At 44.8% G+C, this 26093-nt stretch overlaps 1 protein-coding gene across 5 annotated transcripts in view; it reads left to right on the forward strand.

Annotated features, from left to right (window-relative positions):
* LOC140204767 (suppressor of cytokine signaling 1-like) overlaps window positions 1–21728 on the forward strand; it is an 82818-nt gene extending 61090 nt beyond the window's left edge. For 4 of the 5 annotated variants that reach the window (XM_072271533.1, XM_072271535.1, XM_072271532.1 and 1 more), the window contains one exon: window positions 20408–21728. In XM_072271533.1, the coding sequence (XP_072127634.1) occupies window positions 20468–21061 (594 nt within the window). In that variant the 5' untranslated portion in view covers window positions 20408–20467 and the 3' untranslated portion in view covers window positions 21062–21728. Of the gene's footprint in view, window positions 1–16272; window positions 16394–20407 lie in introns of all 5 variants that reach the window. The other variant, XM_072271534.1, reaches the window with a different exon arrangement.
* The last annotated feature ends 4365 nt before the right edge of the window (window positions 21729–26093 follow it).

Raw genomic sequence — 26093 nt, forward strand, 5'->3', positions numbered from 1 at the left:
ATATGAACGTATGTCCTTGGTATGAGAACTTCAGCCCATGCAGACGTAAGTTACAGCAAGGGAAGGCCCGTGAGTGGAAGCAGTGCTATTAGTTTTAAGAACTGTAACTGAACTGTCAGCAAGCATTTATGTGGTTGAGCTCGGGCAGGTGGGGCTTGTCAGCTGTGGATGGCAGCTCCAGTAGGAGAAGGAAATCTCTGATCTCAAACCTCCGTTGGCTTGTGGCTACACCCACTGATGAGTAAGGCTTCGGAAGTAAATCCAAGGGAAAGTTCCAGAGCTGGAGTCCCTGAGGTAGTCCTACGTTGAGTTCAACGCTGACTGGCAACTCCTGTGATGCCACTGGTACCAAACTGTATCGGCCTCTGCCGTTCCTTTGGATTGATCAGCTGCATGGAGAGGGGGAGCCTGCTACATGGGCAACAGCTTGCTCTCCATTATTGTACTGCCCTGGCTTGAGTATCGGCTTGTGTATCGAACACAGACAGCTAGGACACAACATCCATGAACCATTGGAGGGCCTCTATCGAGCACTACTGAACGCATTGGCTGTAAAGAATGAAAAGGCAGTGTATGGTTTATTCTTGTAAATACTGTTTTTTTTATTCTGAATAAACTTGTTTTTTTTATTAAAATAAGGTAATACTAAATGGAGGCAAGCTGACACAGATTATTGGTGGGGGGGAGTTGGTGGGTGGGAAGCTATCTGGTTTGATGGCCGAATGAATCATGATTTGGTGTTGATGGTTAGTCATGAGGTATTTGTGATGACCGTGCAGAGCAGAAAGTCTGACAAATGGAAACAATATACAGATGAAGTGGCAGCCACATACAAGAGAGAAGGGTACTTTACATCAAGTTACATAGTATGCAGCGCAGTCTATACCAAAGCATATGTCTTCGCCCACTCTCACACACCGGTCCGTCCGCCTCTTTCTTTGTATGCTCACCCAGTCCCCGGTAGATACGTGGGACATAACAGCACAGCGCGGCTCGGTGGCATAGTGGCCAGTGCACTGCTTCACCGCACCAGTGACGCGAGTTCAATTCCCGCCGGAGCTCGCGCATTCTCCCCGTGAAGGCATGGGTTTCCCCTGGGTGCTCTGGTTTCCTCCCAAGCTCCAAAGATGTACCGGTTAGTAGGTTAATTGTTCTTTGTAAAGTGCCTTTGATTGGGCTAGGGTTAAATCTGGGGGTGGGGGGGTGGGGAAGCTCGCAGTGTAGAAGGGTCTACTTCACACTGGATCTCAATAAATTAAAAAAAATTAATTATCCTTAATGAATGTTCCCCTGCTGCTACCCCTGTACTGGGTTCCACATAGTCACCTCCCTTTGTGTTAAAAAAAAATGTATCTCTGAAATCCCCTATTTCTTTCCATCTTAAAATTATGCCCCCTTGTGTTAACCATTTGCTCCCCGGGGAAGTCCCTGGCTGTTCACTTCATCCATGCCTCTTATCATCTTGTACACCTCTACCAAGTCACCTCTCCCATCCTGCTTCGCTCCAGAGAGAATCTCAGGGTTGTATATGGTGACATACATCCAGTAGGTACTTTGACAATAAACTTAATTTGAAACTTGGAAGGGAAGTACTCCCTGTGAACCTGTGCGGTGCCGTCGAGGGGTCTACGGGTGTGGACCCCAAGGTCCCTCTGTTCCTTCACTCTGCTGTGAGTGTTGCCATTAACCCTGTATTCTGCCTTCCAGTTTGATATTCCAAAGTGAATCACTTAGACCATGAGACACTGGTGCAGAATTAGGCCATTCAGCCCATCGAGTCTGCTTTGTTATTTCATCATGGCTGAACCATTTCCCTCTCAACTCCATTCTCTTGCCTTCGTCCCATCCTAAATGGATGTCCCTCTATTCTGCAGCTGTGCCCTCTATTCCTTGACTCCCTCACCATAGGAAGCATCCTCTCCACATCCACTTTAGCTAGGCCTTTCAACATTCAATAGGTTTCAATGAGATCCCCCTTTATTCTTCTAAATTCCAGCGAGTACAGGCCCAGCGCCAACGATTGCTCATTGTACGAAAAGCCTTTCATTCCCGGAATCATTCTCATGAACCTCCTCTGAAGCCTCTCCAATGTCAGCACATCCTTTCTTAAATAAGGGGCCCAAAACTGCTCATCAGTGCCTTATAAAGCCTCAGCATTACATCCTTGCTTTCATATCCTAGTCCTCTCAAAATTAATGCTAACATTGCGTTTGCATTCTTCACTACTGACTCAAACTACAAATTAACCTTTAGGGAATCCTGCACGAGGACTCCCAAGTCCCTTTATACCTCAGGTTTTTGAATTCTATCCGTGTTTATGCTTTTATTTCATCAACCAAAGTGCCTGGCTGTACACTTCACTACAATATATTCCATCTGCTACTTCTTTGCCCGTTCTCCTAATCTGTCTAAATCTTCCTGTGGCCTCCCTGCTTCCTCAATACTACCTGCATCTCCGCCTCCCTTTGTTTCATCCGCAAACTTGACCACAAGGTCAGCAATTCCATCATCCATATCACTAACATACAATGTAAAAAGAAGCAGTTCTAACGCTGGCCCATGTGGAACAGTAGTCACCAGCAGAAAATCAGAAAGGACTCCCTTTAGTCCGACTCTTTGCCTCCGGCCAATCAACCACTACTTTATCTATGATTGTATCTCTCCTGTAATACCATGGACTCTTGTCTTGTTGAACAGCTTCGTGTGTGGCGCCTTGTCAAATGCCTTCTGAAAATCCAAGTACACGACATCCACCAGTTTTTCTTTGACTATCCTACTTACTCTCATCTCTCCAGATGGAACTCCTCTCAGCCCAACTTTGCATCCTGTCAATGTCCCGATTTTTAAACAAGTGTGAATGATCCGTCTTCTTTCCTAGGAACTAAAGAATCCACAAACTCATCAGGCCTTTTGAATTCCCATTAAATTTCTTTAGAAATTTTAATCATGCATAAAGTTTGAGCAGGTTAGAGTTATGTAACATACAACATTCAGTAGAACTTAGAATTTTAGGACTTAGAACTTTAGAACTATGGAACATGGCACATAGAACATAAACAACACACATCAAAGTTGCTGGTGAACGCAGCAGGCCAGGCAGCATCTCTAGGAAGAGGTGCAGTCGACGTTTCAGGCCGAGACCCTTCGCCAGCAACTTTTATGTGTGTTGCTTGAATTTCCAGCATCTGCAGAATTCCTGTTGTTTACATGGAACATAAATGTAGATTTAAGGTAGAGTGATGAGAGAGGGGATGAAGATAAATCTCCACCCCCCCAACCCAGAAATGTTGTTGGGGTCAGTAACTCTGGCTTAAAGTGCTAACGTGGGCAGAAGCCTTGTCACATTTGAAAATTGCTGGCATGAGTAATTCATGTGTCATATCCTAGAAGGCTACAGAAGATGAATGGGGCAGGCAAGGTTGGCCTGAGTGGTTGTTCCTCATCTGGCATGCATGTGGGATTAGTGAAGAGGTTGGCCTGGACATAGTGGGTTGAAGGGTACATTTCAGTGTTGTACAATGTTTTGTTCTTTGACCACACAGAGCACAGGCAACATACTTCCTACTCAGATATTACAACAGTCCAGTGGCTTGTTTCGGTTGAAGATTAGAGTCTTTATGTTCCAGATTTTTAACATGCAACCAATTTCCTCAGCTGCCATGAGAAATTTGAACTCTGCTGTCCAAATTTCTAGTTCAGTAACTCATTCATGAAGCAATCACCACACACGCCCACACAGACACACATAGAGGCGCACATATACACACAGACACTCTCACACAGACATGCAGACACACACACTTACACACACATGCAGACGCACGCACTCACACACACACACACACACCATCCTCTCCAGTTTCTCTTCATCTGGCACCAGTCAGTATATCTGCTCTCCCTTCCAACCTGTTTACATTCTACTGTTGTTCATCACATCCTCTTCACTACTGCCAAGTTCTGTGTCATCCACAAACTTAGAAATTGTTGTTTGCACACTCAGTTCTGTTACTAATATAAATCCGGGAAATTTGCAGTGGCCGTAAAATCAGTCCTGTTGGAGCTCAGCTATTCCCATTGTTCCAGCCCAAAACAAAAACAACCATTCACCAGGACGTTCTCCGTAGGCATGCTCCCAATAACTCTCTGTGGCCTAAGTGCTTCAACTTTGTCCAGGTGCCCTCTAATGCTGTATATCATCAAAATTTCTCTGGAAAAGGATGTATTCTGCATCAACACAGAAAACGCTGGAAGCACTCAGCAGGTCTGTGGAGGGAAATGGGCTGTCGGGGACCCTTCATCTGTTGATCTGAATCATCAGCAGTCCATGAAACCAGTATCTGTGGTCTCCAGTGTCTCCATGTTTACCAAGTTGGCTGCATTGCCCTCATCAACTCTATCTTTTAGCTGATCTAAAATTCCACCAAATAGGTTAAAAACGTTTTACTCTGACGTAAAGAAGATCCACCCAGTAACCATTATCATTAGCACACAAGAGACGCTGGAAATCCAGAGCAACGCACACAAAATGCTGGAGGAGCTCAGCAGGTCAGGCAGCGTCTGTGGGAGTGAATAGACAGTCGGGCTGAGGCCCTTCTTCAGGACTGAGAAAGAAGGGGGTGGCGAAGGAGGCTAGCTGGAAGGTGACGGGTGAAGCCAGGTGGGCTGGAAAGATCAACGGCTAGAGAAGAAGGAATCTGATAGGAGAAGAGAGTGGACCATAGGAGAAATGGGAAAAGGAAGGGACCCAGGGGGAAGTAATAGGCAGGTGAAAAGATATAAGAGTAGGGAATAGAGGCTGGGGGGGGCGGTATTTGTTTACTGGCAGGAGAAATTGATATCCATGCTACTGGAAGAAGATTGGAGGAAAGTATAGTGGGATGTCAGAGGCGAGTTCTTTACGCAGAGAGCGGTGGGCACATGGAACGTGTTGCCAAGCATGGTGGAAGAGGCAGACACATTAAGAGCATTTAAGAAATTCTTAGATAGGCACATGGATGAAAGAAAACTGGCGGGCTATGTTGGAGGGAAGTGTTAGAATGATCTTGGTGTAGGCTAAAGGGTCAGCATAACATTATGGGCTGAAGGGTCTCTACTATGTGATATTGTTCTACGTTCTATATTCTATGTTCAATCAACTGACATCCAAAGTCATCAGCATGTCTTACCTACTTTTAATTTTTATGCCATTTAAAAAAGCCCAGAATTGGATAAGCTCTTATTTATCTTATTAATCACCAGTCTTGACATGCCTAACCTTTGTCAGTGACTTGTGCTTATGTAACTACGGTTATCCTGCTCCTGAATCCTTTAAAAATGGTTATTCTTTACACCTCTCCTTATTATTCCTAAAAATTCATCTCTGTAGTTTCTCTTCACTTATTTTATTTTTCTTAGAGATCATCATCACCATCAGGTGCCCTGCCCGGTTTGAGCTTTGACGGCCATGGCCCACACACTCCTGTTTCGGGTCAAGTGGATCAATTCATTGGTATTCATTTCCAGTTCTCTGGCTGCTGTCTCCATCATCATTTGTCTTTGTCTTCCTCTTGCTTTCTTCCCTTCAATCTTTCCCATAATTACCGTGCATTCTAACTCCTCTTTCCTAATCACATGTCCAATGAAGTTACCTTGCCTTTTCATGATCTCATACATTATTTCTCTTTTTGTGTTTGCTCTGTTCATGACATCCTCGTTAGATATTCGCTTCGTCCATGATATTCTTTGCATCCTCCGCAAAAACCACATCTCCGCTGCTTCAATTCATTTCCTCGTGTTACTAGATATTGTCCAACATTCTATGACATAACTAGATAAACGTAACAATTCAGTACTCTGAGGCGGGTTGTCATGCCTAGTTTAGTGTTGGTCAGTATACTCTTCATTCTCGTAAAGGTGTCCTTTGCCATCCCTATTCTTCTTCTGATGTCCGTGTCGCACCTGCATCCTAAGTAGCAAAAGTTCTGTACTTGTTTTATGTCTTCCCGTTTATTCTCAGCCTGCAGATGGGGTTCTCCTTCTTTTTGGATATCACCATACATTCTGTCTTTTTGCAGTTGATAGATAGATAGACCCATTTTTGCACTTTCTTCAACAACTTTATCAATTAAGTTTTGTAGTTCTTCCTCCGTATTTGCAATTAACACAGTGTCATCTGCATTTCTGAAATATCTTAGGGATACAGAGCAGAAAAGGTCCTTCTAGTCCAGCCACACTGCCTAGCAGCCCCTGATTTTTAACCCCAGCCTAATCACAGGACAATTTACAATGGCCAATTAACCTACTAACTGGTACGTCTTTGGACTGTGGGAGGAAACTGGAGCACCCGGAGAAAACCTAGGCGTTCCACAGATAGGACGTACGGAGGCTCCTTACAGATGACATCGGAATTGAACTCTGAACTCCAACTCGCTAACTGTTACACTATCGTCGCGCCCTCATCTGGTACCTGTCTGCCCTCCCTTCTAGCCTGTTTATATTCTGCTATTCACAAACAAGAGAAAATCTGCAGATGATGGAAATCCAAGCAACACACAGAAAATGCTGGAGGAACTCAGCAGGCCAGGGGGCATCTATGGAAAAGAGTATAGAGTCGACGTTTCAGGCGGAGACTCTTCATCAGGACATGACAAGAGGTCTCGGCCTGAAATGTCGACTGTTTACTCTTCTCCATAGATGCTGAGTTCCTCCAGCATTTTGTGTGTGTTGCTTATATATTCTGCTGTTATTTGTCATATCCTCTTCACTACTGCCAAGTTTTGTGTCATCTTGAAACTTCGAAATTGTTGCTTGCACACACAACCCAGTTTGTCCATACCCAGATGCATTTATTTCAAAGTTCAAAGTACATTTATTATCAATATATACATTAGACAACCTTGAGATTCATCTGCTATAAGGCAGCCATGAAAAGGAAACCCCAAAGAACCCATTTTTAAAAAAAGACCATCAAACATTGAATGTGCAGAGATTTAAAAAAATCATGCAAATAATAATAAACACAAGCAAATAGCATTCTGAACAGAAGTCCAAGTAGAGAGACAGTCCACAGACTCTTAGTTCAACGCGGAGTGGAGCAGCGACACACTGACCTTTTCACTCTGGCCCGGTGCCGAAATCGTCGGCGGCTTCAGTCACTTCAATACGTTCTGAGACTTGAACCCCAACACATCAATGTGGCCTGTACCCGATCTTTCCAATTCATCTCGGCACTATGGAGGGGAATAAACAGACATCTTTTGCAGGCATCTGCAGGACCTCTTGTATCCAAGGAGAGGAATATGTATATGGCCCCTCGTCATATACAGTGATGCAGTGCCACACTGGTCACCCCATATGCCCCATCAGTCCTGAAGAAGGGTCTCAGCCCAAAAATGTTGACTGTTTATTCCTCTCCATAGATGCTGCCTGACCTGCTGAGTTCCTCCGGCATTTCACGTGTGTTGTCCATCTAGTCTGTCTAGTTCCATTAGCCTGCACCCAGTCTACAGTTCACACCCCTCCTATCCATGTATTTATCAAAATCTCTCTTAAATGTGGGCATCAAATCACCGCTGGCAGCTCATTCCACACTCTCACCACCCTTTGAGCGAAGAGGTTCCCCTTGTGTTCTGCTTAAACGTTTCACCTTTCACCCTTAACCCATGACCTCTGGTTCTAGCCTCACCCAAATACCATGTGGCAGCTAATTTGTGCTCAGCAGACTAGTGCAAACAGCGGTGAAATCAAATACCAGGTTTTGAGTAACAATTGTGAAATCAATCTTTCCCAGGGCACTAAACTAACCTTACCTTCCTTGTTGGAGAATCTGAACAGGTTTATTATCACCGGCATAGGTTATGAAATTTGTTGTTTTGCAGCAGCAGTACATTGCAATACATCATTAAAAATATAAATTACAATAAGAAACATATATAGAATTAAAGTAAAAGTAGTGCAAAAAGGGAGAGACAAAGAGGTAGTGAGGTAGTGTTTATGACTTCAATGTCCATTCAGGAATCAGATGGCAGAGGGGAGGAAGCTGTTCCTGAATCGTGAGTGGGTGTTTTCAGGTTCCTGTACCTCCTCCTTGATGGTAGCAACGAGAAGAGGGTATGGTCTGGGTAATGAGTGTCCTTAATGATGGATGCAGCCTTTTTAAGGCATCACCTTTTGAAGGTGTCCAGAATACTGGGGAGGTTACTGCAAATAATGGAGCTGGTTGAGTTTACAACTTCCTGCCGTTTTTTTCCAATCCTGTTTAGTGGCCCCTCCATACCAGACGGTGATGCAGCCAATTAGAATGCTCTCCATGACACGCCTGTAGAAATTAGCGAGTGTTTTTGGTGACATACCAAATCTCCTCAAACTCCTAATGAAATATAGCCGCTGTTGTGCCTTCTTTGTAATTGCATCAGTATGTTGGACACAGGGTAGATCTTCAGAGATGTTGACCTGAAGCTGCTCACCCTTTCCATTGCTATTCCCCAGATGAGGACTGGCATGTGCTATCGAGCAAGGTGGGGTCAGTTTAAAATCTTGCCTAAGGGCAACATCTCCCAGCAGCACAGGGATGTGATTGAAATGTCGAGCTGGATTAGGTGTTTGAGTTTCTGAGCTGAGACTTAATCTAGCTCTGAGCCACGTTTGATGACACAAAGAGGCAGGAGGAGACGCTGCTCAAAATCATGGATGCTCTTCGGCTAAAGAGATGGCTTCCATGGCATTGACAACATGAAACGTGACTGTTCGGTTGAAAAGCCATAATTTGGAATCGTTGGGCTTTCCAAAAGGGGTTAGGGAGAAAATGTGCAATCACGTGATGTGCACAACTGTGGCTTTGACGGAACTTGGTATCCGAAAAGTCTCATTGTCAGGGTGGGACTGCACGTGCAACACAGACAGAAAACATGATAAGATTAAAAGCACATTTTAAATGCCTCAGGGACAGTGTTATCTCTCTGGTCCAGTCAAAACTTAGTGTTTAAAAATACGTAGTTGACAATGACAAGCTCTGCGCTGTGGGTTGGGAGAGATCGACATGTCCTTGCCTTCTGCTTCCCTTCTGCCTTCTGCATAGCAAGATGGAGGAAAACTGCTGCAGCTGGAAATCTGAAATAAAACACTAACTTCACTGCTTTTTGATTTTACTCAGGAAGATCTCCCAATATTTTGTAGGAAGCAATGCATTTATTCTTGTTAGAGGCAGTAAGATTTTTATTTGAGCACTACAGCACAGAAACAGGCCCTTCGGCCCATCTAGTCCATGCCAAACTATTCTGCCAAGGCCCATCAATCTGCAACTGGACCATAACCCTCCATACCCCTCCCGTCCATGTACTTATACAAACTTCTCTTAAATGTTGAAATCGAGCCTCTTATGCTGTCAACTCGTTCCACACTCGCACCACCCTCGGAGAGAAAAAGTACCCCCTTAACTTCCCTTTAGACATTTCACCTTTCACCCATGACCTCAGGTGTTGTTGACAAGGCCAGCATTAGCCCTTGAGAAGATGGTGGTGATTTTCTTTCTTGAGCCACTGCGATTTTCTCCACCCCGGTTTCAACAATTGTTGTTCATGTAGAGGAGGAACTAACGGGGTTAAGTGGACAGGAAGCAACTTAACTGTGCGTTAGTTCAGTGCCAAGTTGATGCCAGGCTCTCTATTTGATTTCGTTCTCTTTTAACACTGCAGTTTTGGATACCACTCAAGGGGCATTAAGATTCAACCTGAGTAACACACATGAAATGCTGGAAGAGCTCAGCAGGTCAGGCAGCCAGTGCTGATGAATGGTCTCGGCCCGAAACATCAACTGTTTGTTCCCCTCCATAGATGCTACCTGACCTGCTGAGTTCCTCCAGCATTTTGTGTGCATATTGCTCTGGATTTCCAGCATTCCTTTGTGCTTTAGATTAGATCTGCGTGTCCCAAAGGACATTCACAGAGCAGATTGCAAGAGTCTAGTTTTTTTTCAAAAGATAAAGATTTGAAGATTAGCTTAATTTGTTACAACAAAACATGCTGTGAAATGCCTTGTTTGCATCATCGACCTGCAGAGTCTGAGGATACGTTGGAGGCAGCCCGTAGCTGTTGCTGTGCTTCCAGCACCAACGTAGCACTAACCCTAACTGTACGCGTCTGGATTGTGGGAGCAAACTGAAGTATACGAAGGAAACCCGTGGCGTCACAGACCCTTGCAGCCTGTGGTGGGAATTGAACCCCGATCGTTGAATGCTGGTGCTGTAAAGCATTGCGCTATGCCCTAAATCTACTGCGGCGCCCCAGATGATTTTCAGTAAACTGTCATGGTGCAGCTTCGACCTGTTGGTCCAGGTCTCTGGTCTGCTTCTTCTGTTAACAACTGCGAACACTGGTGTTCTAGTATTTGTGCGCCCCGGTAATGACTCAGAACCTTGTGGCAATGGAGCCACTTTTCCCATACTCAGAGATTGATAGATTCCTGATTTGTCAAGGTATGAAGAGATATGTGGAGAACATAGGAACATAAGAAGTAGGAGCAGGAGTCGGCCATCTGGCCCACTGAGCCTGCTCCGTAATTCAATAAGATCATGGTTGATCTGGCCATGGACTTATCTCCTCCTGCCTGCCTTTTCCCCATAACCCTTAACTCCCCTACTATGCAAAAATCTATCCCACCTTATCTTAAATATATTTTAGGAGAAGGCAGGAAATTAGGGCCAAGAGAGAAAATGGATCATCCACGATGAAATGGCGGAGCAGGCTCAATGGGCCGAATGGCCTGATTCTGCCCCTATATCTTATGGTGTTACATAGCCTGACGTGGTTGTCTTCTAATGTAAGGAATGACAAAGGGAGTGTCAGTGGAAAGGATCAATAAAGAGATCCAGGCAGAAAGAGACAGGGAACGTATATTTGTATAATGCTCTCGGTAGATTAGATTAGAATATATTTATTTATTTATTGATCACGTGTACAGTGAAATGCATCATCTGTGAGAACAACACAATCTGAGGATGCGCACTTTGTGCCAATATTTGCACAAAATATTGGCACTTTTTTGTCCATGGGAGAATTCACAGCTCGGTCTGAACCCATCCAAGTCTCCAAGAGAGACACACTCAACGTTTTAGAAACAGCTTCTTCCCGCCGCCATTAGATTTCTGAACGGACAACGAACCCCACCCCACTACTTCTGCCCTCTGTTTTGTATTACTTACTTAATTTTTTATATCTGTATTTCTTAATGTAGTTTTTAGCCCAGTTTATGTCTGCTGTTTCCACTTTGTCAACATGATATGTCTGTCTCTCTCTTTTTTTGCCCCCCATGGGTTCTAGAGCTTGTCTGCCCACAACTCATCACCATGGTTCTCCAGTGCCGTCTTGCCACCTTGAACTTCCTTGTCTCATGTTCTCAATATCTATTGCTTATTTTTTAAATTATTTTTTCCTTCCTTTTCGTATTGGCACGGTCTGTCATCTTCTGCACATTGGTTGCCTGTCCGCCCTGCTGGGTGTGGCCTTTCATTGATTTTATTGTGTTTGGGTTTCAATAGGTACATTTAACGTCGGAGAAATGTATACAAAATACATCCTGAAATTCTTTTTTTTCCGTGAATGCCCACAGGAAACTGCATATTATATGGTGACATATGTGTGCTTGGATGACAGATTTATTTTGAACTTTGTCAATGTGCACCCATCTCTCTACACCCACAGTCTGTCAGAGTACTCAGAGGATGGTGAGAGTGTGAAATGTGGAAGTGGTGGATTTGGGTTCGATTTCAATGTTTAAGAGAAGTTTGGATAAGTTCATGAGTGGGAGGAGTATGATCTGGGTGCAGGTCAGTGGGACTCAGAGTTACAGATCGGCAAAGACTAGCTGGGCCAAAGAGCCTGTTTCTGTTGTGAAGTCTTCTATGAGTCTATGACCTTTGCATAACATCACACACTTTTCAATAGGTTCACACCTTTCGGTGCACGCTGCAAAGCTGCTGCAGCGTGGTGTTCTGCAAAGGTGCTGGCTGGACACGTAGGACATCAGTTTACAAACCAGTGGTTCAAAGTTCAAAGGAAGTTTATTATCAAAGTATATATACGTCACCATATACAACTCTGAGGTTCACTTGCTTGCAGGCATACACGGTAAGTCCAAGAAACACAACAGAACCAATGAAAGACCTCACCCAGACAAACAACCAAACTGCAAATACAAAAAGAAATAAGAAATAAATACCGAGAACACGAGATGAGGAGTCCTTGAAAGTGAGTCCATAGTGTGTGGAAACAGTTTGGTGTTGGGGTGAGTGAAGTTATCCACTCCGCTTCAAGGTCCTGATGGCTGAGGGGCTACAGCTGGACCTTGTTGTGTGGGACCTAAGGCTCCTGCACTTTATTACTGATGTTAACAGTGAGACGGGGGCATGGTCTGGATGGTGGGGTCCTTGATGTTGGAGGGTGATGGAGGCATTCCTACTTGGGAGTGAAGACCTTTTGATACCACACCACGGTGGAGGGTGCACTGACCTCCAAACACTGCATCTCTGTACAAAAGAGGGGATGATGTGGCCATTATAACTAAGAAGGAAGTGTATGAAATATTTGCTGAGGTAATGTTGTAAAAGGGGAAGCACTTAGGGGTTATCACCTTTTAAAGTGGATAAATTGTTAAAACCCTCAGTGGCCACTTTATTAGGTACACCTGCTCGTTAATGCAAATATCTAATCGGCCATTCATGTGGCAGTAACTCAGTGCATTAAAGCATGCCAGTATGGTCAAGAGGTTCAGTTGTTGTTCAGACCAAACATAAGGATGGGAAAGAAATGTGATCCAAGTGATTTTGACCATGGAATGATTGTTGGTGCCAGATGGGGTGGTTTGAGGATCTTAGAAACTGCTGATCTTCTGGGATTTTCACACACAACAGTCTCTAGAGTTTACAGAGAATGGTGTGCACACAAAAGAAAAGTCCAATGAGTGGCAGTTCAATGTATTATCTAAGTATGTTTACATTATAGAAACACAGAAACATAGAAAACCTTCAGCACAATACAGGCCCTTTGGCCCACAAAGCCATGCCAAACATGTCCCTACCTTAGAACTACCTAGGTTTTACCCATACCCCTCTATTTTTCTAAGCTTCATGTAGCCATCCAGGAGTCTCTTAAAAGGCCCTATCGTTTCTGCCTCCACTACCGCCGCCGGCAGCCCATTCCGTGCACTCACCACTCTCTGTGTAAAAAACTTACCCCTGACATCTTCTCTGTACCTGCTTCCAAGCACCTTAGAACTATGCCTTCTCATGCTAGCCATTTCAGCCATGGGGAAAAGCCTCTGACTATCCACACAATCGATGCCTCTCATTATCTTGTACACCTCTATCAGGTCACCTCTCATCCTCTGTCGCTCCAAGGACAAAAAGGCTGAGTTCACTCAACCTATTCTCATAAGGCATGCTCCCCAATCCAGGCAACATCCTTGTAAATCTCCTCTGCACCCTTTCTCTGGTTTCCACGTCCTTCCTGTAGCAAGGCAACCAGAATTGAGCAGGGGTCTGACCAGGGTCCTATATAGCTGCAACATTACCTCTTGGCTCTTAAACCCAGTGCCACGATTGATGAAGGCCAGTGCACCGTAGGCCTTCTTAACCACAGAAACTTGGATTATACAACCTTGTTCTGTGTTCTGTGTGCGAAATCGCCTTGTCAAAGAGAGTGGTCAGAGGAGAATTACCGGACTGGTTCAAGCTGACAGGAAGGCGACGGTAACTCAGATAACCACACGTTACAACAGTGGTGTGCAGAAGAGCGTCTCTGAACATACTGCACTTTGAGCTTTGAAGTGGATGGGCTACAGGAGCAGAAGGCCACACTGAGTTTCACCCCTCAACCTTCAGGCTCTTGAATAATAGGGGATAACTACACTGAAGTGTTCCCACTGCTGTTGATATCACTTTCAAGGACTCCTTGTCACATTACCTTGTGTTCTCATTATTTATTGCTATTTATCTGTATTTGGATTTGCACAGTTTGTTGTCTTCTGCACTCTGGTTGATCTTTCATTGCTCCTGTTATTTACACAGATGAATGAGTATTACAACCAGGGATTTTGATCAAATTAACTGACAATTTTTATTTATGAATCACATAGTAGAGCCTAAAAAACAGGGAAAATTGTAAAGCATGAAAAAATAAGAATTCAAAAACTGAAATGTCAGCAGTTTGGTCAGTACTTGGTTAAGTTACCTCTCGCAGCTATTACGGCCAGTAATCTTGTTGGATAAGTCTCTATTAACTTTGCACAACATGATGAAGCAAGATTTACCATTCCTCCTTGCAAAATTGCTCAAGCTGTGACGGGTTAGTTGGGGAGCGGTGGTGGACAGCAATCTTGAGGTCTTGCCAGAGATGTTCGATGGGGTTAAGGGAAGGACTCTGACTGGGCCACTCAAGGGCAGCATCTTTCTTTATCTGAAGCCACTCAATGGTTGCTTTGTCAGTGTGCTTTGGGTTGTTGCCCTGCTGAAAGACGAACTTCCTCCCCAGTCACAAACAAAATAAAATCAAGAGAAAAGAGAAATGGTTTTATTACTATTTAATTATTTATGGTGCAACTGTAACGAAAACCAATTTCCCCCGGGATCAATAAAGTATGACTCTGACTGTGACCATGAGCCTGCTGCTTTCAGGCTTTTGTATCTTCTGCCTTATGGGAAATGAGGCAAACAGACAATGTCCAGGGTAACTAGGGTATTTGATTTTGCTGAATGCTTTACTGAGGCAGCAAGAAGTATCTTGATAACTGAGCCTTATATGGCACTGTTAGTAATAATGCAGATAAAGAAATTTCAGATGTAATTAAAATGCATTCATATTTACTAGTGACATTGGGGAAGGCTGTTGGTTAGGTCTCAAGACAATCTCATTATTTCTCCCATTCTCTCTCTTTCCACACGCCTGCACTACAGGTAATTTAACCCATAAGACCATAAGGCATAGAAGCAGAGTTAGGCCACTCGGCCCATCAGTCATTCCATCATGACTGATAAATGATCCCTCTCAACCTCGTTCTCCTACCCTCTCCCCGTAGCGTTTGATGCCCTGACTAACCAAGAACCTATCAACCTCTGCTTTAGATAATTGGATATACACAATGACTTAACCTCCACAACCATCTGTGCTAATGAATTCCATAGATTCACCACCCCCTGGCTAAAGAAATTTCATCTCATCTCTGTTTTAAATGGATGTGACTGTGATTCTGAGACTGTGTCCTCTGGTCCTGGGCTTCCCCGATATAGGAAACATCCTCTCCACATCCGCTCTATCTAGGCTCTTCAATATTTGACAGGTTTCAGTGAGATTCTTTCCCACTCCCACCACCCCCTCCCCCCACCCCCGGTTATTCTAGACTCCAGTGAGTACAGGCCAATTGCTCCTCATGTGTTAACCCTTTCATTTCCAGAATCATTCTTGTGAACCTCCTCTGGGCCCTCTCCAGCCTCTCAGCCAGGAAGTCATTGGGAGGTGGGAGGACACCAGAGCACCCGGGGGAGACCCGCGTGGTCGCGGGGGGACCTACAAGTTCCGCAGAGCGCACCAGAGGTCAGGGTCAAACTCAGGTCGTTGAAGCTGCGATGCAGCAATGCTCTTTGCTGTAGCACTGTTCTGTCCGTGTCGCTGTCAAACGGAGCCGTGACCGGGAGGCTGATCGGACACACCGCTGATCCCGATAACCCTCTGCTTACCTGCAGGGAAAATGAAGCAGTGTTGCCGGATCCTGATGCTGTTGCGATCCAAAAGTTCTCCGGCAATTATGAATGAGGCATAAGCGTTCTTGCTTACCATCGCTTTGTTAGTGTTACATAGTCATAGTCATAGTCGTACTTTATTGATCCCGGGAGAAACTGGTTTTCGTTACAGTTGCACCATAAATAATAAATAGTAATAGAACCATAAATAGTTAAATAGTAATATGTAAATTATGCCAGGAAATTATGAAATGTCCAAGACCAGCCTATTGGCTCAGGGTGTCTGACCCTCCAAGGGAGGAGTTGTAAAGTTTGATGGCCACAGGCAGGAATGACTTCCTATGACGCTCCGTGCTGCATCTCGGAGGAATGAGTCTCTGGCTGAATGTACTCCTGTGCCCACCCAGTACATTATGTAATGGATGGGAGACATCGTCCAAGATGTCATGCAACTTGGACAGCATCCTCTTTTCAGACACCACCGTGAGAGAGTCCAGTTCCATCCCCACAACATCACTGGCCTTACGAATGAGTTTGTTGATTCTGTTGGTGTCTGCTACCCTCAGCCTGCTGCCCCAGCACACAACAGCAAACATGATCGCACTGGCCACCACAGACTCGTAGAACATCTTCAGCATCGTCCGGCAGATGTTAAAGGACCTCAGTCTCCTCAGGAAATAGTGATGGGTAAGTATGTATTGGAAACAACTCGGAAACAGGTACACTAGATGGCAGAGAAGAAGAAATTGTTCCTGAATCGCCGAGTGTGTGCCTTCAGGCTTCTGTACCTCCTTCCCCATGGTAACAATGAGAACAGGGCATGTCCTGGGTGATGGGGGCCCTTAATGATGGACGCTGCCTTTTTTGAGGCATCGCTCCTTAGAGATGTCTTGGATACTATGGAGGCCAGTGCCCATGATGGAGCTGACTGAGTTTACAACTCTCTGCAGCTTGTATCGATCTAGTGCTCTCCACAGTATGTCTGTAGAAATTTGCGTGCCTTCGGTGACATATCAGTTCTCCTCAAATTCCTAATGAAACATCGCCACTGTCGTGCCTTCTTTGTAGTTGAATGCCGTTAAAATTCTAACAGGTAACAGTTAACCAATCAGATAGCCAGATTCAAGTAATGTGACACCCATCACTGAAGCCAACAAATTTCCAGAAAAATGTGACACATTTCAGTGGAGGCAACTGCGACCACTGAAATACTCACTGAACAATTACGTGTGTAAACACGAGGAAATCTGCAGATGCTGGAATTTCAAGCAACACACATAAAAGTTGCTGGTGAACGCAGCAGGCTAGGCAGCATCTCTAGGAAGCGATACAGTCAACGTTTCGGGCCAAGACCCTTCGTCAGGACGAGGCCCAAAACGTCGACTGTACCTCTTCCTCGAGATGCTGCCTGGCCTGCTGCATTCACCAGCAGCTTTTAATTACGTGTGTATAGGTGATTATTTAAAAGTACAAACAGGGACATCAAAATACAAGAAAAGTAACAATTCTACAGCCCAGTTCAACAGTGGTGCTAATTTTAAGAGGGAATGTTGGCAAGTGGTTGCTCCCTCTATAAGCTGTTGATTGTACCTCGTCGCACAATTGCACAAAAAGATATCTTCCAAAGGCAGTTTCAGGAAGTAGTTGTTGGAGACTAGCCAAAGAAATAATTCCTTGTGGAGAAGGTTTTAAGGGTTTAAGGATTAAAAGTTCGTATTCTCAGGCTGGAAGGAACAATGTTTTTTGTAGTTTTAATTTAGCGATACAGCACAGGAACAGCTCTTTCCAGCCCAATGACCCCACACTGCCCAATTGCACCCATGTGACCAATTAACTTGTTAACTTATGAATTGTTTTCAACGGACCAACTGGCAGATGTTCAAGGAGACCGCCACAAACAGAGTAGACACAGACCAAGGAATGTGCTTCATCTGTCACCTTACAATCAATCTAAGTATATAAGCTATCTTATGTATTTATATTTATTGTGTGTGTTTTTACTTGATATCCTTGTGTTCTTTATCCTCTGTGTTTTAGAAACATAGAAAACCTACAGCACAATACAGACTATTCGGCCCACAATGCTGTGCCAAACACGTACTTACTTTAGAAACTACCTAGGGTTACCCATAGCCCTCTACTTTTCTGAGCTCCACGTACCTGTCCAGGAGTCTCTTAAAAGACCCTATCGTATCCCCCTCCACCACCGTCGCCGGCAGCCCATTTCACACGCTCACCATTCCCTGCATAAAAAAACTTACCCCTGACATCTCCTCTGTACCTACTTTCAAGCAGCTTAAAACTGTGCCCTCTCGTGCTAGCCATTTCAGCCCTGGGGAAAAGTCATTGTTGTTATGCAGCATTGGATCCAGAGATATCACTATATTGTTCATCTTGCACTGCTGTACTGGAAATGATATTAAACAATCTTGAATCTTGAATCTTAACCTGTACGTCTTTGGAATGTGGGAGGAAACTGGAGCACCCAGAGGAATCCCCCACAGTCAGGGGAATGTTAATTGAAGTAAAAGTCAGAGTTGAGCAAGTAGACCTTAAGACCAAACTATCAAAAGAGATAGGAGAAGAAATAGGCCAATCTGTTCCACCATTCAGTCGTGGTCAATATTTCTTGCTACCTTCCCCCTGTGATATTTAATCCTTTTGACTAATCAAGATCCTATCAATCGTAAAGTCTATTTGCTCAGCTCTGACTCTGGGCCTTAAATACACACAGTGAAATAGCCACCACATCCCCAAGTTCTCCGTGGCAACATATTCCACAGATTCTGGCTAAAGAAATTCCTCCTTCTCTCAGTAATGATAGGACGTCCCTTTATTCTGAGACCGTGCCTTCAGACGTAAGGGAAAAGAAAGGTGAGTGAGATTAATATTTAACAAGGAACACTGGCTTTATGTGGGGTTATTGTTTCCACAGACAGAAAACTTTGAGTTGATGAGAAAATATTTGGCAAAAGCATGGAAAGGTAACCAGAGAGGTTAGCGCTTAACACAATTTTGCCTTGACGGGGGCTCTTGGTCACAGAGAATTCTCTACAGAGGCCTACCAGAAACCTATTGCTCTTCACAGGCTCAGGATATCCAAAAGTGCTTAACAACTAACGTATTTGGACTATCAACATGGTTATTATGTGGAAAATGTTGCAGTTATTTACCAGGCAATATCAAATCAGTCTGATAACAGCTGTCCTTGAGCCTTGTGATATGTGTTTTCAGGCTTTTGCACCTTCTGCCCAATAGAAGAGAGAGTGAGTGGGTTCTTTGTTAATGCTGGCTGCTTTACTGAGGCAGCAAGAAGTATCTTGATAACTGGGCCTTATATGACATTGTTAGTATTAATATGCTTATAGGAAGTTCAAATATAAGTAAACTGTATTCATATTTTCTTGTGATATTGGGTGGATTTCAAGGGAATTTCATCAATTCTCCTATCTACCTGACTATAACCCACTTTTGCTCTTTCTTCACACCTGCACTGCTGGTAAGTTACAGAGAGCCGTTAACCCTTAAGACCAAGGAGCGGAATTAGGCCAGTGGGCCTATCATGTCTGCTCTGTCATTCCATCATGACTGATATATTATCCCTCTCAACTCCATTCTTCTGCCTTCTCCATGTAACCTTTGACGCACTGACTAACCAAGAACCTATCAACTTCTGCTTTAGATATACACAATGACTTGTCCTCCACAGTCACCCATGGCAAAGGACCTCTGGCTAAAGAAATTTCTTCTCATCTTTGTTCTGTTTTGAAGCTGTGCCCTCTGGTTCTAGACTCCCCCACTATAGAGAGCATGTTCTCCACATCCACTCAACCCAGGCCTTCCAATATTCGATAGGTTTCAGTGAGACCTCCTGCTCCACATTCTTCCGGACTCCAGTGAGTACAGGCCTGAGCCATCAAGTATTCCTCGTATGTTAACCCTTTCCTTTCCAGAATCATTCTCTTGAACTTCCTCTGGAATCTCTCCAACCCACCAGCCAGCAAGTAATTGGGATGTAGGAGGAAAGCAGAGCACCTGGGTAACCCAGGTAGTCCCAGGTAGGGACTAGGTAGGCCCAGTGGTCTATTTCCGCTCCTTGGTCTTATGGGTTAACGGCTCTCTGTAACTTACCGGCAGTGCAGGTGTGAGGAAGGAGCAGTCCAGGGCATATTATGATCGAGGAACATGTTTGCAGACTGGATATTGAACTTTTTTCTGTTGGACTTCGGCCACATTCCACCGTGATACAACACTTGGCGGCACGGGAGGTCGTTCCTGCCTGTGGCCATCGAACGTGCAGCTCCTCCTGTGGAGGGTCAGACATCCTGAGCCAATAGACTGGTCCTGGACTTATTTTCCATCTGGCATAGTTTGCATATTGTTGTTTGATTGTTGGTGGTTTTTGTATTGCTATATTTACGCTCTATTCTTGGTTGGTGCGGCTGTAACGAAACCAAATTTCCCTCGGGATTAATAAAGTATATCTATCTATCTATCTATCTATCTGTAGTCACAGACAGAATGTGCAAACTCCACAAAGGGTACCAGAGGTCAGGATCAGACTCCGGTCATTGAAGCTGTGAGGCAGCAGGGCTCTTGGCAGTCCCACTGTTCTGTCCATGAAAGTGAATCTCCGGGTGGTTTATGGCGACATTAACAAAAGTTGATGATAAATTAACGTTCAGCTCTCTTTCCCTGCAGGACATTTATCCATGAGGCGGCTGAAGATGGGACCTCTCCGGAGCTGGAGGTCCGTCTGAGATGGTCGGAGGGAGAAACCAACTGGATGCCCGGGCAGACGTGCGACAGTCCCCTCCGCCGCGGTTACAGCGCCCTCCGCCTGAGTCTCCCACCCACTTCCGCACATTCCAGAACGAAGAGAGGGAGACGGTGGAGCGAAGCCTGCGCTCCCTGAACGAGGGCGGATTCTACTGGGGGCCGCTGCCCGTGGAGAAGGCTCACGCCATGCTGAAGGCGGAGCCCGTGGGCACCTTCCTCGTCCGGGATAGCACCCAGGCCGATCACCTGTTCAGTCTGAGCGTCCGGGCCCACAGGGGGCCCGTCAGCATGCGAATCCAGTTCAAGAAAGAACTCTTCTGGTTCGATAACACTCACTTTGACTGCATGGTGAAGCTGCTGGAATACTGCGTGGACAGCAGCCAGCGCAAGCCCTTTGTCTTTGAGGGGGGAGACACGATTGTCTTTTCCACCCCACTGCGGAAAAACCCTGTCCTCAAACTACAGCAGCTATGCAGAAAGAACATTATCTGCCACTTTGGGAGAGACGGAGTGACAAAGCTGCCTCTGAGGCCCAGCCTTCGGAATTATATTGAGGAATTTCCATTCAAAATATAACCCCCAAACCTGTCGATGACGTTGTCTTTCCTCCATCATTGTGGCACAGCTGGCCGGGAGTCTGGCTGCCAGGAACACCTCCCACAGCGGAAAAAGTTGATGCCGATTGTCACTGACAGGCTCGGAGTGTTCCTCAGCCCTTATTTTGGGGCGATGACGGGGACCGCGGCAAGCAGTGTGGAGCACCATTCCCTCTAAGCTGCGTAGGCGTGCAGCGTGCAGTAACTGAGATGGCCCCGCGCACGTAGCCTTTGCTGGAATTTTCTTTTAATATAATTAATATTTTGTTAAAAATGCCACACAGTTTTCAGGCCATGTACAAATTTCCTCAACGGAGCAGTGCTTGGCCTGCACACCTGTAGAGAGAAAGAAAAATTAAGAGGGAATGTTGGTGCGGAGTCAGCGAGGGAGACTCTTTCACAGGGGATTGGAGGCCTGCCGTGTGTGGTGCCCACAAGCTCTGCAATGACAGACACTCACTGAGTGAGCAGAGAGCTTGACATAGCGAGAAGGAAATATTTCTGTTCAATTAAGTCACCATGACACAGAAACCATTGCTACATAACGTGTTTCATGATTCACTTGAACAGTACGAAATATGATTCTTATATATTTTAATTATATAAATAAATATATTTTGTTACATAAATAAAAATGTAAAATTTGATCCAATATTCTGGGAATTGGTAAATAAACAATCCTGGGAAATATTGATTGGATGAATGAACTATGAGGAGAGCATGGATAGGCTACAAAAGTTTACTTCGGTGCAGAGGTGGTAGAGGCGATATTTAGCCGAAGTCTCTAAAATTCTCGGCAAGTCCCGATACAATGAGTAGGAAGGGCTTATTTCACTTGGCAGAGGAGTCAGAAAGCAGCAGTTTAAAGTAATCAGTAGATTAGAGAGAAGGGTAAAAGAAACCCTTTGTAACCTGAGGGTACTGGGGGGTCTGAAATTCACTGCCTGTAGAGGAGATAGAGAAAGAAAACCCTCTTCACTTTTAAAAACATACATAGTCATATTGGTTTTGGTTTTCGTTACAGGTGCACCATAAATAATTAAATAGTAATAAAACCATAAATAGTTAAATAGTAATATGTAAATTATGCCAGGAAATAAGTCCAGGACCAGCCTATTGACTCAGGGTGTCTGACCCTCCAAGGGAGGAGTTGTAAAGTTTGATGGCCACAGGCAGGAGTGACTTCCTATGACACTCTGTGTTGCATCTCGGTGGAGTGAGTCTCTGGCTGAATGTACTCCTGTGCCCCACCAGTCCATTATGTAGTGGATGGGAGACATTGTCCAAGATGGCATGCAACTTGGACAGCATCCTCTTTTCAGACACCACCGTCAGAGAGTCCAGTTCCATCCCCACAGCATCACTGGCCTTACTTGGATGCAAACTCAAAGCTGCCAGACTACCGATGCGAAAGCTGGCATTGGGATGGTTATATCACAGGCACAGTGGGCCGAATGGCCTCCTCCAGTGTCATAACTAAGACGACCCGTGGAGTTGGTGGATTTCCATTGGTCTTAGATTCGAGCAGGGGCTCCCAGCGTTTTTATGCCATAGACGCCTCCCATTAACCGAGGGGTCTACGGACCCCAAGTTGGGAACCCCTGGATTAGAAGGTTGCTGTCAACAGTTAACATTGGGTTCAACAATCAAGAGCCTAGGGTCGGGAAGGAATGTCAGGTGTTTCTTTTATTTAGGGATACAGTGCGGAATTGGCCCTTCTGGCCCACTAAGCCGTACTCCCCAACAACCTACCAATGTAACCCTAGCCTAATCACAAGACAATTTACAAAGACCAATTAACCTACTAACTGGTATGTCTCTGGACTGTGGGAGGAAACAGGGGCACCCGGAGGAGATCCATGCGCATAAACATTCTAATGGCGCCCGAAATGAACTCCGAACTCTTGAAGCCCTGAGTTGTAATAGTACCATGCTGTTACACGACTGTGTCGTTTACTGTGGCTTGGTTCCTCTCTGGGATGTCAGGAGTAAATAAGGCAAGTTCTGTTGTGCTCTCTTCTAAGTGGTTGGCCCATCCATCATTTCCTGGTCATGGTAAGGTAGCCCTATAGACAGATCAAGGGAATACTCAGAATGAATATTATCTTTGAAGAAAGAAACACACACAAAATGCTGGAAGAACTCTGCAGGTCAGGCAGCATCTATGGAGAGGAATAGATAATTGACGTCTTGGGCCAAGACCCGTCTTCAGGACCGAAAAGGAAGGGCAAAAATGGCAGAATAAAAAGGTGGAGGGGAGGCTAGCTGGAAGGTGATAGGGGAAACCACGTGGGTGGGAAAGGTCAAGGGCTGGAGAAGTGGACCATAGGAGAAAGGGAAGGAGGAGGGCACCCAGGGAGAAGTAATAGGCAGGTGAGAAGAAATGAGAGGTCAGAGTGGGGATTAGAGGAAGGGAGAGGGGTGAAATTTGTTTATTGGAAGGAGAAATCAATACTTATGCCATCAGGTTGAAGGAGAGGCTCTGGACGGACATGCCGGAATGGGAATGGGAATCAGAATTAAAATGCTTTAGCCTCCGGGAAGTCCTGCTTGTGGCAGATGCTGCCACTAAGATTACTCAGCAATCTATGAATTCTAAACACAGATGTTGCAGATGCTAGACATCCAGAGCAACCCACACAAAACACTGGAGGAACTCGGCAGGTCAGGCAGCATCTACGGAGTGGGATAAAGAGCTGATGTTTCAGGCTGAGACCCGACATCAGTATCTGGCCCGAAACATCAACTCTTTATTCCTTTCCGTAGATGTTGCCTGACCTGCTGAGTTTCTCCAGCATTTGTGTGTTACTATGAATTCTAGCCCTGCTGTCCTCTTTTGATAATGGTGTTTATCTGGAAGCTAATCCACATTTTTAAGTTTGAGAAGTACAGTAATTATTAATAAAAAAGTAAATAGATTTATAAATGAAATTAAATAAAGGAGCAGGAACAGTCAACACTGGCCCTCATAGTTGCTGCAGCATTTAACAAGATTCAAGTTTGTCTCCTTAAGGGCTTTAGTATTTGAAGATCTTTATAGTTTAGCTTTGATTATACTCAATAGCCTCAGACCTTTCTGTAAAGAAATTCCAAACATTGAAACTGCTTTTTAGCTGATTTATTGTGTGATTGCCAAGGCTCATCAATTAGGCGAATAAATCAGACTAGACTTAAAAAGACGTGCATCACACGACTGGGAATTACTACTCAAGTAATGCTCCTGGGCACTCGATCAGCAGAAGCCTCCTTTGTTACTGCATGCCCTAATTACCCAGTATCAGAAGTAGATAGATGGAAAGGCCAGGGCTTGGATCAACACTGTACATTAGCAAGGCCAAGAATTCAATGAGATCTTTTACAATGTAATTTTTCAACCTCTATAAAGAAACTGTAGCTTCCAATTTAGATAAAAGAAACATCGCAGCTTTGGCATTCTGCAGACAAATTGCTCCGGACCAAAGCCAACAGCTTCGAACAGCAGCCCTGGGAGCAAGTAACTGCATCTCATGGTAAAATATTAATTTATCTTAAAACTAAAAATGACCACGGTAACGATTTCAGCAGAGTTTAATCAAGGGCTGTAATCTTTATTGATCAGCTAATCAAACGTGGGTTAGATAACAAAGATAGCAGAAGTAACCAAAATTGTGTTAATAGTTATGCACAATGTTAATGGAAAAGTAGCAATGATAATACTGTTTTAATAAACTTAACAGTAAACATGTTTGATATTTTAACACTGGGGCCCTTATCCTAGCTGTCTATGCAATACACAAGCCAGGATAGTACGATATGGAGAGCAAGCTTTTCCCCATGCAGCAGGCTCCCCCACTCCATACAGCTAATGAGTCCAAAGGAAAGGCAGAGACTGATACAGTTCAGCATCAGCAGCATTGCAGGAGTTGCCCATCAGCGTTGAACTGAGCGTAAGACGGCCTTAGGGACGCCAGCTCTGGATTTTTCCCTCGGGGTTTACTCCCAAAGCCTTCCCCACTAGTGGGTGTAGCCACAAGGCGGCAGAGGTTTGAAATCAGAGTTTTCCTTCTCCTCGATGAGCTGCCAACCATGTCTCATGAATCCCTCCTGTCTAAAGCAACTGGTTTAAAGGCACCAGTAACTCGCCTTTGCCCCTTTTCCTGTCGGTAGAAACAGTTCCACTGGGCTTAGTAGCTAAGCCACACGTGAAAGCCAGGAGCTGGACTCGGTTGTCAGAGGCTATTCGAGGCTATCTATTTAATAGGTCGTGGAAGCTTATCCCCACTACCTTCACACCCCCTCCCCTCACCAATGACAACCTTCAGGAAGCGTATTTAAAGTTCAAAGTACATTTATTATCAAAGTATGTATGCATTATACAACCTTGAGATTTGTCTCCTACAGGCAGCCACAAAACAAGAAACTCAAAAGAAACCATTAAAAAATACCCAACAAACACCCAATGTGCAGAGACAGAGAAAGAGAAAAACAACAAATCATGCAAACAATAAAAGTAAGCAAACAGCACTTAGAACAAATGCGAGCCCTCAGACAGGTAGCCCAGAGCAGGCCCTCAGTCTCAGCCTCAGCTCAACACACAGCAGAGTAAACGTCACAGAGCCTGGACCAAGCCCCAGCCTCAGTGCAGAGAACAATGGGGTAAAAGTTGTCACCTTAAATCATTAACAAAACTGACAGCAAGTGCGAGGTCTGGATCTAAAATGTCGACTGTCCATTTTCCTCACTGCTGAGTTCCCTGACAGATCGCTTGTTGCCCCAGATTCCAGCATCTGCAGTCTCTTGTGTCTCCATGACAACCTTGGTTGATGACAGATACAACCTCAGTCCTAGTTTATTGTTGGCCCAGTGGGTCTGATTCAACTAAATCAAGAGGTGAGAGCGAGTGGTCAGTTTGAGTGAAATCAAGACCCAAGGGCCTTGTGACTGCTTTAATGTCCACTTGTACTCTAGTTGATGCCATTTCAAACTTGGACATCATCACAGTCACTTTTCCTCTGTGATGGTGTTGGGTTTGC

Source organism: Mobula birostris, chromosome 11, assembly GCF_030028105.1.
Source record: "Mobula birostris isolate sMobBir1 chromosome 11, sMobBir1.hap1, whole genome shotgun sequence".
In the NCBI taxonomy this organism is placed as follows: domain Eukaryota; kingdom Metazoa; phylum Chordata; class Chondrichthyes; order Myliobatiformes; family Myliobatidae; genus Mobula; species Mobula birostris.